General features: G+C 38.2%; 1 protein-coding gene and 1 long non-coding RNA gene across 6 annotated transcripts in view; both read right to left on the bottom strand.

Annotated features, from left to right (window-relative positions):
• Positions 1-14,656, bottom strand: part of Uhrf2 (ubiquitin like with PHD and ring finger domains 2) — a 62,994-nt gene that overhangs the window by 34,554 nt on the left and 13,784 nt on the right. For 4 of the 5 annotated variants that reach the window (XR_015627137.1, NM_001107585.1, XM_087564027.1 and 1 more), the window contains 1 exon segment: positions 2,442-2,701. The exons of the other annotated variant lie outside the window; for it this stretch is intronic. Coding sequence is in view for 3 of the 4 variants with exons in the window: in NM_001107585.1 (NP_001101055.1) it covers positions 2,442-2,701 (260 nt within the window). In the remaining variant the exon portion in view is untranslated. 5 annotated transcript variants of the gene reach the window in all.
• LOC148007890 (uncharacterized) lies at positions 9,490-14,109 on the bottom strand. Its single transcript, XR_015653204.1, has 2 exons — positions 11,153-14,109; positions 9,490-11,043 (listed from the first exon to the last, which is right to left on the bottom strand). It is a non-coding gene; the product is annotated as an uncharacterized LOC148007890 (long non-coding RNA).

Raw genomic sequence — 14,656 nt, 5'->3', positions numbered from 1 at the left:
AAAAATTCATTCTTCTACAAGCTACAATGCTTTAAGAAAATGTATGACCCCTCCATGTTATGTCATGATTCATCTTACATGTTTCTACCAGCCTTCTGTTACCAAGGATTTTGTTACAGGAGCTCCAGGAGCTCAACTATTTTATACAGCATATACCATACTTTATATGTTGTAAAGGGAATTTATAAAAGAATAGTTTTCTCTTTGTAAAAGATGTTATGACATCTTCTACTAAGTTTCTGGTATCTTTTATTTCACAAAAAAGTCCAGCTATATAAATAATTATCTTTAAGTCGCCAGAGGTGAGGCATTTAATTCCATCATGTAAAATTTATTGTAGATTTCTTATACATGTATTTAGACTGGTGGTTCTCAACCTTCCTAACAGTTCCTCATATGGTGGTGACCCCAACCATAAAATTATTTTTGTTGCTATTTTATAACTATAATTTTGCTACAGTTATGGTTCATAATGTAAACATTTGTACTTCCCGATGATTTTAGGCAAACCCTGTGAAAAGATTGTTCACAGGGTTTAACTCGTTTCTAGCATTGATTCTAATCAAGAAAATTTTCAGCATTAAAAAAAAAAAAAAACCTCAGCTAAATAAACATGAAAGTTCTGCATTGTGTTCTAACACTCACATAAAGTACAGGCCTACCCTTTGGTAGTTTTAGTCCTAAATCATCCATCATCAAAGACTTCCCAAACTGTAAGATTGATTGGCACCAGCTCACTGTGTTTAAAGCTTCAGGTTCAATTCCTATCTGTGCTATCTTGTATCATACTTTTTGCCAAATTATAATACTTCTTAGACAGAATAAACCTCAGGTAGCAGTTTTCCTAGCTATCTTTCCAGTTTATCAAAAGATAAACCTTGATGTTGGAGGGGTGACTCGGTGATTAAGAGCACTTGCTGCTCTTCTAGAAATCTGGGTTTGATTCCTAGCACCAACACTGCAGCTCACAACATCTATAACTCCATTTCCAAGGATACCCTCTTTTGGCCTCTGTGGGCACTAGGCACACAAGTGGTTTGCACACATACTATAGGCAAAACATCTATACACATGCCTGTTTATTAAGATAAAACTCTTTCAAAAACTTAAAACATTATGTGTTGGCAGTAGCCAAGCTAAGTCTACCACTCTAGTAATTTGTCTTCATGCTCTCAGCCCCAGCATTCATTAAATCCAGAGACTACTCACCATCATCATGACCCCTGACCCCAGACCCTCCTACACTAACACCATCTCACCAATATTACTAGTCCCGGACAAGCCCATTACTATAATATGTATTCTGACTGTTGGTTCCATTACCAAGAGCTATGATTAAAGTAGACTGATGATTCATTTGAGGTAAGTAGTATTGGTAAGCTAGCCCAAACCACAAGGATTAGAAAAGTGACGACTAAAGGTGTCTACTGTTGCTTCCAGTTATCCTGAAAGTGAGTTTCTACCAAGCTGTTTGTTGTTGCTTTCTCCTTTAAAATTTTCTTTATTACTACCATTACTGTTATCATTACGATTGTATGTATATGGCTGTTTGGCCACATGTACGTCTGTGCATCACATGCGTTCCTGGTTCCCACAGAGGCCAGAAGAGGGACCTGGGTGTTCTTGGAACTATAGTTATAGACAGTTGTGACTATGTGGGAACTGGAGCTAGGCCCTGTGGATGAGCAGTAAATTCTCCTAACCCGAATCATCTTCCAGACCCTCTAAGTTTTGTTCTAACCATCTTGTACTATAAAAATGCACAGCCCATTTTAAGATTTGAGCTCACAGCACATGGCAAAAAGTTTCTGTGTGCTTAAATTATTTAAGTGTGTGCCAATAACTTTTGATCCACAATTTTAATAACAAAATTTAGTGCTAGAATCTAGGCTCTTAAGGCCAACATCCCTCATAATATTTTAGAACATAACTTTATCTAGAAACAGAGACAGGAGCATGGCTGTCAATTCATATGAGATTTCTTATTTGGGGTGAGAAAGATGGAAAAGTTCTAAACTTTGTGACAATGCATAATCTTTGGACATATTAAAAGTCAATGAATTATTTTCTTCAAATGGTTAAGATGTATGTAAATTATCTCAATTAAAAACAGTTTTCAGTATTTGTTGCCTTATTCTTATAGCTATTACAATGTTTCCTAAAATATTAAATATAACCAAAACCTAACAGACAAATAGAAATCTGAACATGCTAAAACAAGCCAATAGTAGGATGATTAAGAACAAGCCACATCTAAGTCAGAGATGACTGACGGGTAAAGGGCCCTTACTGTTGGATAACAATACCTAAACAAGCAGAAACAAAGACCGAACATGACCGCTAAATGATTTCTTCAGAAAGACTATTCAGAATAATCCTGAAACGCAAAGCTTCGCTTCTATACAGGAAAACACGAAGTCCTCAATGATATGAGCACTTACTCATCATACTCGATATGATAAATAACGTCTTCATCAGCAGCAACTGAGTCTGAATTAGACGTAGAGGGCACATTGTCCAATTTATTTGTGTTCTCTTTGGAATTATGATTTACATTTCCATTAGTCCTTTTATAAGAATTGCCATTCTTCAGTGGAGTTTTGCCACGTGAATGTCCATCAGAAGCTCTAGTAACACTATGTATATGTGCTTCAAACCAAGCACCAAGGCCGGCATCTCTGGCATCCACCAATTCATTTACCTAAAAAAAGTTTAAAATTAGTTAATGAAGCTTAATTTCATCTATTGCTTCAAAAACTTTAATATAACTCATATTGTGTGAGAGTTATTATTAAACAATATTTGTTGCTACTCATGTTTGAAATGATTACAGATTAGATCATAATTATTCTTTTAGATTATATTGTACTATTTTAATCATGGTATTTACTAATATAATTAAACTCCATCCCAATTTCCTTCAACGAAGTAGATGTTTTAATTCTTCCTCACCCATGTCTACACTCTACTTATAAAAACAATGATTACATATGCAGGAATCATGTTAAGAATGCTGCCATGACAAACCAACACTGTGAATAATTGAGACAATTTGTTCTATTAATTTTTAATAACCCTAAGAATAATTTATACAATCAGTCTAACAAAAATGCTACTTGAAAATAAAACTTGAAAATTGAAGGAATTATTCACAAAGAACAACTGAAACAGTCAGCTAAACTAATGTGCACACACTGGGAAGCACTCTGCCATGGGTCAGGAACTCAGTAGGCAAACACGCTCATTTACCACTTCAGAGAACAAAGATAAAACAAGGAGAGAGGCTAAGGCACAGAACAGAAGCCCAGTAATGATCCAGACCTAGCCACTTTTACAAACAGAAAACAGTGATTAGAACATAGGTAGATCAGAATTAAACAACAGGTAAGTTTCTAAAAATTCTTCTAAAAAATGTGAGGACATCAGTGAGACAGTTTTTGTTTTTTACCCAGGGATAGAGAGAAATCTCTTGAACCTTTTTCCCCCACGCCCTTACAAAGAAAATCTGCACATGATCACCTTTTCAATCTAGTGTTCCCTTGAAGACAAAGGAGACCATTTAATGTACTTAATAAATATAAGGCCGACAGTTGATGTTGGCTAATTTTTGTTGTAAACTTGATACAACTTTAGAGTCACCCGGGAAGAGGGAAACTCAATGCAAGAATTGCTTCAATCATATTGGCCTGCAGAAATGTTTGTGATGATTAATGTGGGAGGGAGCCCACTGTGGGAGATACTATTCCTAGGTAGGTAGGTCCTGGATTTATAAGATACTCCAACATCTCAAAAAACACTTGGTCAACTATGTTCACAGCAGCTTTATTCCTAATAGCTAGAAACTGGAAACAACGTATATGTCCCTCAACTGAAGAACAGATAAGAAAATGTGACACATCGACACAATGGAATACTATTCAGCCATCAAAAACCAAGACAACATGAATTTTGCAGGCAAATGGATGGAACTTGAAAATATCCTGAGTGAGATAATGCATTCCCAAAAGGACATGCATGGTGTGTACTTACTGATAAGTGGATGTTAACCAAAAAGTACAGGATACCCATGATATACCCACAGACCCAAAGAAGCTAAACAAGAAGGCTCAAGCCTGGAAGCTTGAATCTCGCTTAGAAAGGGGATTAAAATAGCCCTAAGAAGCAGATGGAGGGGAAATGGGGAGGGAGGGGATGGGGGATTCAGTATTACAAGAGAGATGGATAGATGGCCATGAAAATGAATGGAAATCTACAACTGACAGGGGTGAGGAGGTACAGGGCATCTCCAGGATGATGTAGGATAAAGGAGAGTCCATGCTGAGGATATGGAACCTGAAGAGGCCACCTCCCATAGCCAGATAGGAACCCCTTTGTAGCGATAGAGACAGCAACCCACTCACAAAGCTCTCCCCTAAAATTTATCCTGTCTACAATCAACACAGGCACAGGGGAGGGGGCAGAACAGCTGACCGATAACGGGCCTAACCTGAGACCCATGGGCAAGCACCAATTCCTAACACTATTAATGATACTGTTATGCTACAGACAGAAGTATGCTGTCCTCTCTCTGCGAGGCTCCACCGAGCAGCTGACTCAGGCAGATACAGACACCCACAGTCAAACAGTGGATGGAGCTTGAGGACTCTTATGGAAGAACAGGAGGAAGGACTGTGCCCCGAAGGGGATAGGAACTCCATAGGAAGACCAACAGAGTCAACTAACCTGGACCCTTGGGGCTCTCAAGAGTCTAGACCACCAACCAAAGAACATATATGGGCTGGACCTAGGCCTCCCCATATGGCATGTACTGCTTATATGTTGCAGATGTGCAGCTTGGCCTTCATGTGGGTCCCAAACAACTAAAAGAGGGGCTATCCCAAAAGCTGTTGCCTATATGTCGGATACGTTCTTCTAGTTTGGCTGCCCTGTCTAGCCTCAGTGGGAGAGGAAGCACCTAGCCTCACAGAGACTTGAAGTGCCAGAGTCAGAGGGAAAACCTAGGGGGATCCCTACCTGCTCAGAGGAAAAGGGGAGGAGGTGACTGGGAGGGGGCAGTGAGCAAGATGTAAAGTGAATAAATAAAATTTAAAAATTAAATAAAAAAATAAAGTTAGAAAGAAAGAAAGCTAGCTAACGGAGAAGCCAGAGATGAGTCTAAGCAATCATTCCCCTCAGTTCCTGCCCCATCTTTCCTCAGTGAGGTACTGTGACCTGGAAGTGTGAGCCAAGTCAGCTCTTTCCTCTCCAAGTTGCTTTGATCAGAGGGTTTTTAGTCACAGCAACAGAAATCAAACTAGAACACAGATGGTATAGTATGAAAATATGTTCTAAAACACTTATACCCATGTGTGCCAGGTAGTATGCAATGTTCTTTACTTAGTTTGCCTAATTATAGTGAGCCTATTCATTCCTTTATGAAGAAACAAAGACATTGCTAGCTTGTGTAGGCAAAGGCTAATTAGGATGTAATCTAGAGAGCTGAAACATCCTGGCCCTGAACAACTGTGTGGGGTTTGCCGTTACACTAAGAAGTCTGTTAGACCTGACAAGAGATAAAGCATAGACTTTAAGTGACAAGCTCAGAAATCTATTTTAACTTGGTTTCTTTCTTTCTTTTTGAAGTTTCAAATCACCAAAATAAGGAGAAAGCACAAATAAGTCAAAAACATTAACTTTCATCTTGGTGCAACATTCAACCGCATAGGCAGTATGCAAAGTGAATACCACCATAGTAATGATATAGCTTCAAAGAAAAGCTTTAGTACAACATAAGAACAAAGCACTCAGAAGAGGGGAAACAGAAGGATGGGAGGAAGGGAAAGAGAAAGAGAACAACTACTACTTCTACTAATAATAAAATAATAATCAAATACATTAGGTATAACAATCATAAACAAACATGCTATCTACTATATAAACTGATTTACATATTAAATGAATACAGGCTTATTTCTTCCACTATAGTAAAAAGTAAATTTAAAGACAATTTATTGTAAGCAAAAAAGTAAAACAAACTAAACTATTTACTGCTAAAGATAAGAATAAACTTGTTACTATTTACTCACAGAACACCAAAACATAGTATTTCATTTAGTATTCCACCTGTGTATTGTAACAGGGAATGCAATCTATGGTTGTAGCCTGAAGGGTGGGGTGGGGTAGTGTAATCTGTAATCCCAGCACTCTGGAAATTCAGGCTAGCGGATCACAAGTTCAAAGCCAGCCTAGGCTATAGGAAGAAAACAGCAGCCTGTCTCAAAAACAAAAAGTAAAAAACAAAACAAAAAAATCTTACCCAAATATAAACTCTAGTATGGATCAGTAAGCAGTAAAAATGAAATGCTGAAATCTGCAAGAAGCCAGCATGTAGGGCTACTATTTAGATTAACCTTAAATAAAATTTATTAGTTCATAAAAGTAGGGATTGTCATTGGAGTACAGTAAATATAAAACTCAAGTTTTATTATCCTATTGTTTTATTAGCATACTATTTATAATAACACAAATAAAAAGGTGGCTGGTGGTGCTTTTAAACTCTAAATACATTGTAAAATAAATAGATATGCAGTGTATATTTTCAAGTTTTGGTTTCTTTAAAAAATACAGAAATAAGAATATGTTTTCATTTTAATCTCAGGTGTGGGATGTGGGGCAGCTTCAGATCATCCACAGCAGCTGACTATGATTTGCCGCGTGCTCTAGCAGGGGCGTGATGTTGCCAGCTGCAGATACATTTCTGCAATTCTATGATGTTACACCGTACACTGGGGACTTTTCAGAAGGAATATAAATGCTAGATCCCTAAGAGGTTTTTGGGTTATTGGTTGCTGTTTGTTAAGTAGTCTTGACCAAAGAAGAAACAAGAAGAAATTAGATATCCTAACAGCAAAGATCAAACTTACTCAAAGGAACTCAATGCCCTCCATCAGCAGGAAGTACCCTATCAATGACTTCCTCCTCTTTGTGACTGCTGACTTCACACAGGGATATTTCCTTTCCCCTCTATACTTTTTTCTCTCTTATCTGGTGTCAGAAGGTTGAAAGACTGGGAAAAGGGTAGGAGAAAGATTTATATCCCACAAAGTACTAAAAGTCCACCTACATAAACATGCTAAGGAAACATTTAAATAGGTTAAAGTACGTGTAAGAGATAAACTCTTTTGTAGAGCCTGGGTTTTGATGGCAGCTCAGAACAACAACAATAACAAAAATATTATACCATAAAATTAATATAAAAACAGGATACTGTCATGGTACCCTTCTAAGTAACTCAGGAGGAATTAAGAACAGAAAGAATCTGTCAGAAGAGTGGACATCTGGTAGCATGTTCTTGTAATCCCAGTCCAAGAAAGGCTATGATAGAACAATTATAAGAGTTTGATACCAGTCTGAATTACATAGTAAGACCCTGTTTCAAAAAAGTTAATGTGAAGATACAGTATGACAAAAAGAAGATAATTAGAAGTGTTCAAATCATACATATCCACATAATTTTAATTTATACAATTAAAATGCTGAAAGGAGATGTTAATGTTATTTAAAGAAAAATTTAATTCACACAGCAAAGCAATGGATTTGGTCAAGAGGCAAAAGAGTTAGGCAGTGGTGATGCATGCCTTTAATTCCAGTACTCAAGAGGGAGAGGTCAGCCTGGTCTACAGAGTAAGTTCCAAATCAGCCAGGGATACACAGAGAAAAACAAAACAAGCAAGCAAACAAAAGGAGGCAGAAGAAACTAAGGAAAATCATAGGCTAAAAGCCTTTACTCTCAGGACAGGACAGGCAATCTAAGATTAGTTAGTTTGAATGTGTAACAATGGGTTTCAGGCTACTTGGAGCTCTCTAGTTGTCTGACATGACATCCTTGCCATGGATGATCAGAATACTGTCCTAGTGTGTGAGACAGAAATAAGAGATGTGACTAGGGTATGGACTCGAAATTGATCTGTTGTTGTATAGTAAAGACATGCTCTCTGACAGCATATTATTTCTAGGAATTCACAAAACAAAACAAAACAAAACAAACAAACAAACAAAAAAGAATTCACCAGTTATTAGGAAAGGCAGCTTAGTCTCTCCCAGCCAGCAAGGTTTCTTTACAGATGTCAAAATATCAAAGAATATACATACTTCATATATTTAAAAAATATATAAATTTGTATATGAAAATAAGCAGCATGGTTTGGAGCTAGATTTTGTGATGCAGTAGATAAGTCACATGAACCTGTAATTAAATCTGACCTTAATTTTTATTTAAAAACAAAATAGCTATAAGCACAAGTATAGTAGTGTACACTGTAATCTCATGAGGTTTAAAAAAGCACACATATTCACTTGCACCTTGCAAGACAAAGACTTAAAAGGCTTAATTAAAACAAACAAACAAAAAAACTTAGTTTTTGCTCACATAACCAAAGCCAGTGTGAGCATGTATGTTAATAAAAGGATCACTAATAAACTGCCTTTTAAAAGAAAATATACAAAAGCCACACGTAAACTCGGCATGAGTGTGGTTTATATTTTATAACAAGTACTCTCAATACTGAGGTACAAAATATGCAAGGCAGCCTGGGTTACAGATTGAGTTTTTGTCTCAAAAAGTAGAAAACAAGCAAGCAAAAGCATACATATACATAAATATATATATATATATACATATACACATACATAATCTTCACATGTAAAAAAGGGCATGCACATTTAGAAATGTAGAAAATCTAAAGCATGAGAAGCAAGGTAACTAAAACTTAGACAGTACCAAAGAGCACACGCTAGGACTATTGCTCGTCATGCACGTCTGGATCCATCGCTCTCCAATACTAGGTTTGGAATATATGGCCTCACATATCTCACATACGCTAGGCAACTACTGACTACTAAATTATAAACATTTTTAAAACTTTTTATTTTCAGCCCAGGCCCTGAACTTCCAATTTCCTAGCCTCAGCCCTGAGTACCTGAGGTTACAGACTGGAACCACCAGGTCTTACTCTTTGTTTTCCTTTCTTCTTTGTCTTTGAGGGTAAAGGTGGGGAACACAACTCACTATGTTGTCCAGGCTGCCTGAAAACTGTGATGTAAAATTTAGACTGGCCTTTTGCCTCCTTCCTCTTGTCTTTGCCTCCCAAGTAGCTCCAATCATCAAATATGTTTCTAAACATGTCCTTTGTTCTGTGGAAAACACAGCTCTGTGGATAATTCGGCATTCAAACGTTTCATATGTATAATCTTAAAAAGTTATCTTGTCCCAGCCTCGTACTTTTACGGTTTTAAAACATACCTACCAATACATCTGAGTAAATCCAACCCAGTAGACATGTAATGTGCAGAAACTGAAAACTGTTTCTTTTCACCAAGCATCAGCGTATCTATCTAATGCTGACTCATTTAATGGCGCAATCTTATTTTCCATCATCTGCTTAGTAAATATTAGCAGGTTTTGGTTATATAATCACTTCCTTTAATAATTATAATACAAAACCATTTCCATTCTTCAAAAAAAAAAAAAAAGACATGAAACAAATCTGTCCTCAAGACGTATAGTAAAGGACTGGGGAGATAACTTGGTGAGCCAGCATGAGGACCTGAACTTGAGTATCAAGAGTCCATATAAAAGCTGGTCACTGTAGCACAGGTCTGTAATCCCAATGCTCCTCTGGTAACAGGGGAAACAGACAAGAGAATTCCTAGGAGCTTGTGAGCCAGCCAGCATGGGTATACAACAGCAAACAAGACAGAAAGAAAAAACCAACACCTGAAGCTGTCCTCTGGCCTCCACACATGCATACTTGTGCCATGGCACCTGCACACAGGTACACGAACATACAGGTACACACACAACTGCCATCTTGTATAACACAAAAAACACATATAGCTAAAATGTAGAGTGAAACTCAGAACATGGGTTTCTCCAACTCTAAATGACTCATTTTATTTTGTATTTCATGGTAAATACAAATTTTAAAAATACAATATGCTTCCATTTACATAAAACTCAGAAACAGCTAAATTAGGGTTGCATAAACAGATTAGATGTTTGCAAATTGTTAAAAATTGTATAAAGATAGCCAACCAACGACGGACCCAACTTGAGACCCATCCCATGGTCAAGAACCAATCCCTGACACTATTAACAATACTTTGTTATGGTGTTGGGGATTTAGCTCAGTGGTAGAGCGCTTGCCTAGCAAGCGCAAGGCCCTGGGTTCAGTTCCCAGCTCCGAAAAAACAAAAACAAAAACAAAAACAACAACAAAAAAAAAACAATACTCTGTTATGTTTGCAGCCAGTAGCCTAGCACAACTGTCCTCTGAGAGGCTCCACTATCTGTCAATAGGCTTCTATCTGTCAATAGAAACAGATGCAAAAACCCATAGCCAAACATTAGACACAGCCTGTAAAGTCTTTTGAAAGACTTGGGAGAAGGATTGAGGGACCTGAAGAGGACAGGGACTCCACAAAAAGACCAACGGTTAACTAACCTAGACCTCTGGGGGCTCCTAGAAACTGAATCACCAACCAAAGAGCAACCATGGGCTGGATTTAAGTCCCTACACCTAGGTAGATGTGCAGCTTAGTCTCCCATGTGATCCCACAACAACTGGAGCAGGAACTGTCTCTAAATCAGTTCCCATTCCCTAACTGGACCACTGTGTCTGGCCTCAGTAGGAGAGGATGCTCCTAGTCCTGCAGTGACTTGATAGGCCAGGGTGGGGTGATAGGGGTGGGTGGAGCTCTTCCTTCTCAGAGGAAAAGGGGAGGGGGAATGTGGGAGGAGCTGTGGGTGGGTACTGTAGGGGGTTGCAATAAAGATGTAAAGTCAATATACAAATAAATGAAAAAAATTGTATATAGGCCACAGAAAATATTACTATAGAAGTTTAGGTAATAGTTTCAAGTAAAGAATACGGAGTTAGGGGCTAGAGAAACAACTCCAGCAATTAAAAAGCACTCACTGTTCTTCCCAAGGACACAAGCCATCTCACTTCAAACACAAGCATACAAACACACACACACACACACACACACACACACACACACACTCTCTCTCTCTCATTCACACATACAGACACACACAGACACATACACAGACACACAGACACACACACAGACACACACACAGACACACACACACACACACACACACACACACACATAAATCAGGAAGAAGAACATGGAGAATTCCTGGGGGTTTGCTATTCTGTTTGAAAATTTGGTGATGTTTAGAAATATTTACTTTGTAGCACATCACTAAGCTGTTTTCTTCGTGTCATTATTAAGCTTTATTGTACTAAAAACAAGGGAGACAGGACATACTAAAATATCAACATGTCACATGGGGTATTGATCATTTCTTTTTCCTGTATTCCCCAGTGAACATAAAATGACATGCAAAAAATTAACTGCTACATATTCAGTTAAATGTAAATGCTTAGCATTTTAAACATCTCATTTGGACTAGATGACAACTCTTAAAACATACTTGAATCACAGAAAGTTTCCTTATTCACAAACTAAAATGAACTGATTGTAGTGGTTTGAATATGTTTGGCTCAGAGAGTGGCACTATTTGGAGGTGTCGCCTTAAAGTGGATGTGTCACTGTGGGTGTGGGCTTTAAGACCCTTTTCCTAGTTGCCTGGAAGCCAATCTTTTCTTATTTGCCTTTGGAATGAAGATGTAGAACTCTCAGCTCCTCCTGCACCATGCCAACCTGGATGCTGCCATGTTCCTGCCTTGATGATAATAGACTGAACCTCTGAAACTGTAAGCCAGCCCCAATTAAGTGTTGTCCTTATAACAGTTGCCTTGGTTATGGTGTCTCTTCACAGCAGAAACCCAAACTAAGCCATGGATTTACGTATCAAAAGTTACTTCATAACCTAGCTTCAGTGATTCGATACATTTGCAATGAACCATGGGAATGGATGAAATGGCTCCTGCTCAAGCGTCCCCAGCTCTTCAAACAGGATTGGTAGTAACGAGCTCTTCAAACGCTATGCAGCACGCTGAAACACTAATAGCACACCTCTCACCTTTATGCCAGCTTTAAAACTAGTTTAAAACGTCACCTGCTCTTTTGCTGTCCAAACAATATTTTAGTCAAAAAGAAGGGAAAAAACAAAGATGTGTTTCTGAGCCACAAAGTAGTAGATCAAGTCCTAAAGCTCCACAAGGTCTTAGGTGACATTCCTGATACTTACTGTCACCTTCTCCCTTTTAAAGAAATCCTTACAAAAGAAAATGACATAGATTCCTCCAAAACTCAAAATAAAGAAAAGAGTCTAAATTGTTTGTTTGTTTTTGGAGACAGGGTCTCATTATACAACCCTTGCTATCCAAAAACATATGTAGACCAGGCTGACTTTGAACTTATGGAGATCCACCTGCCTTTGCCACTGCCTCTCTGCCCCTCTGCCTGTGGAATTAAAAGTATAGACCACCAACCCCAGAGGCTTCCCAGTTTTAAAAAACAAAATTTTTACATGCTAACTAATCAAAATTTCATTACAAGAAAGAAATTCAGAAATAAAACAATAGCTTTTTTGCCCAGTTTATCTTCGTGTGTGTGAGTGGTTTGCCTGTCTGTTGTGTACACTGTGTACATACAGCTCTCATGAAGGCCAGAGGAAGACATCAAGCTCCTGGAATTGGAGCCACCACGTAGATGCTAGGAACCAAACCCGGTCCACTGCAAAAACAGCAAGTACTCTTATCTGCTAAGCCATCCCTTTAAACCAAACTAGTAGCATTTACAAATATGTTGAGTTTACCTTCAAAATGAGCACTTACAAGTTCTACGGAGGCAGGAAAGAATGCCATGTTTACTTCTCTGTCCCTAATGCTAACTCCTAAGTGAATGTACACTAAATACACATTTACAGAATGAACTAACCATCCAGAAACAAGCACTTTAAGCTTTAGGTATAATTTCAAAAATTCATTAACAGTAACTTCATTTTAAACTGAAAATGGAAACAAACCCATGTTAGCCTCTGCAGCAAATAAAGTTAATTAAATACAATTTTAAAAATTAGGGAGTGAATAGCACAGTAGATTCTTTAGAGTTAAGTGTCAGGTACACAATGTTCCTAGTTGAAAAAATAGAGTAAATTCTCTTGCAAGTTTATACAACTAACAATTTAACTAGAATTTGAAACCAACTTTGACAGTGAAGTCTTTTTTGTACCAAATAGCCAGACCATGCAGTAACGAACTTAAGAAAACTAGCATCTATATATTAACAAGAATATATAAACTATTAAATAAAGCCAGGCAAGGTAGTACAACGAGCCTGTAACACCACAACTTGGATGTGCTAAAACAAGAGGATAACAAGTTCAAGGCCAATCTAGATTAAATTGTGAAGACTATCTCTATACAAACTAGTTGACAGCCATAACATGGAAAATAACATGCCAAAAAAACTAGTTTTCTGTGAAGTTCTTCTGGGATAGTTTGGAAAAGAGAAATCGAAAATAAGTTATTCCTTCATTGCCTTCAACAGTAGCAGCTTCTGACCAAGTGTGACGATGCACATCTCTAACACCAGCATTAAGGAGGGAGGGAAGCAGGAGGATCCGGACTCAAGGCCAGCCTCAACTACAACCTGTTTCAACACAAACAGAAAAACAAATGAACAGAAAAGCCTAGTGTCTCTATCTCCCATCCGTCCAAAAACAAGTGAGAAAGGAGAAGATATGGTTCGGCAGTTAAGAGCACTCCTGCTCCTACAGAGGACCATGCTTTAGTTCCTAATACGCACATGACGGTGTAACACGGTGTGTTAACTCCAGTGCCAGGGTTTCTGATACCCTCTTCTGGCCTTTGTGGGACACTGCATGCACATGGCACACATACATGCAAGGTAAACACCCTTACTCATAAAACAGAAATAATAAAAATGTTTTCCAAAGATAAACGATAATGGAAGTTTAATATAGACATCACTAGTGATATATATTCAGATACACACACACACACACACACACAAATTCCTATGTGTGACTATATATATGCAAAATATTCTTTTAAAAAATTTTCTTGCTCAGTTCAGGACCTTTGATAATCCGGGAAAAGTACACCTACAGGGACTGAGAAAATGGCTTACTTGGCAAAGTACTTGAGCATGAGGACCTACATTGAAACCCCTAAGACCTATGTAAAAATCCAGGCAAATGATAAATGCATGTAACCCCAACACTGGTAGAGAAGTGAGAGGTGAGATAGCATGGAGACAAATGGATCCCAGACTGATTCAGTGAATTAAAAAGAAAGACAGATCATGACTGATAGAATCTCCTACCTCAACCTTTGGTCTATACATAGATGCAGATGCAGATGCAGACAGACAGACAGACAGACAGACAGACAGACACACACACACACACCACACACACACACACCACACACACACACACACACACACACACACACACACACACACACACACACACACCTAGGGCACAGACTGTTGTTTCTAATAGCATTCTCTAATCAAATAAACCAGTATGGGGTTGGAGATATGGCTCAGTTAGCAAAGTGCCAGCCATATAAGCATGAAGACCTGATTTCAGCTCCCCAGTACCCATTAGGAGCAGGGCATGGTGGCAGGCATTTCTAACTACAGTACTTAGGGTAGGGCAGCAACTGGCAGA

The sequence above is a fragment of the Rattus norvegicus genome, chromosome 1 (genome assembly GCF_021556685.1).
Source record: "Rattus norvegicus strain SHRSP/BbbUtx chromosome 1, alternate assembly SHRSP_T2T, whole genome shotgun sequence".
NCBI lineage: Eukaryota > Metazoa > Chordata > Mammalia > Rodentia > Muridae > Rattus > Rattus norvegicus.
This window is presented reverse-complemented; position numbering and strand designations above follow the sequence as displayed.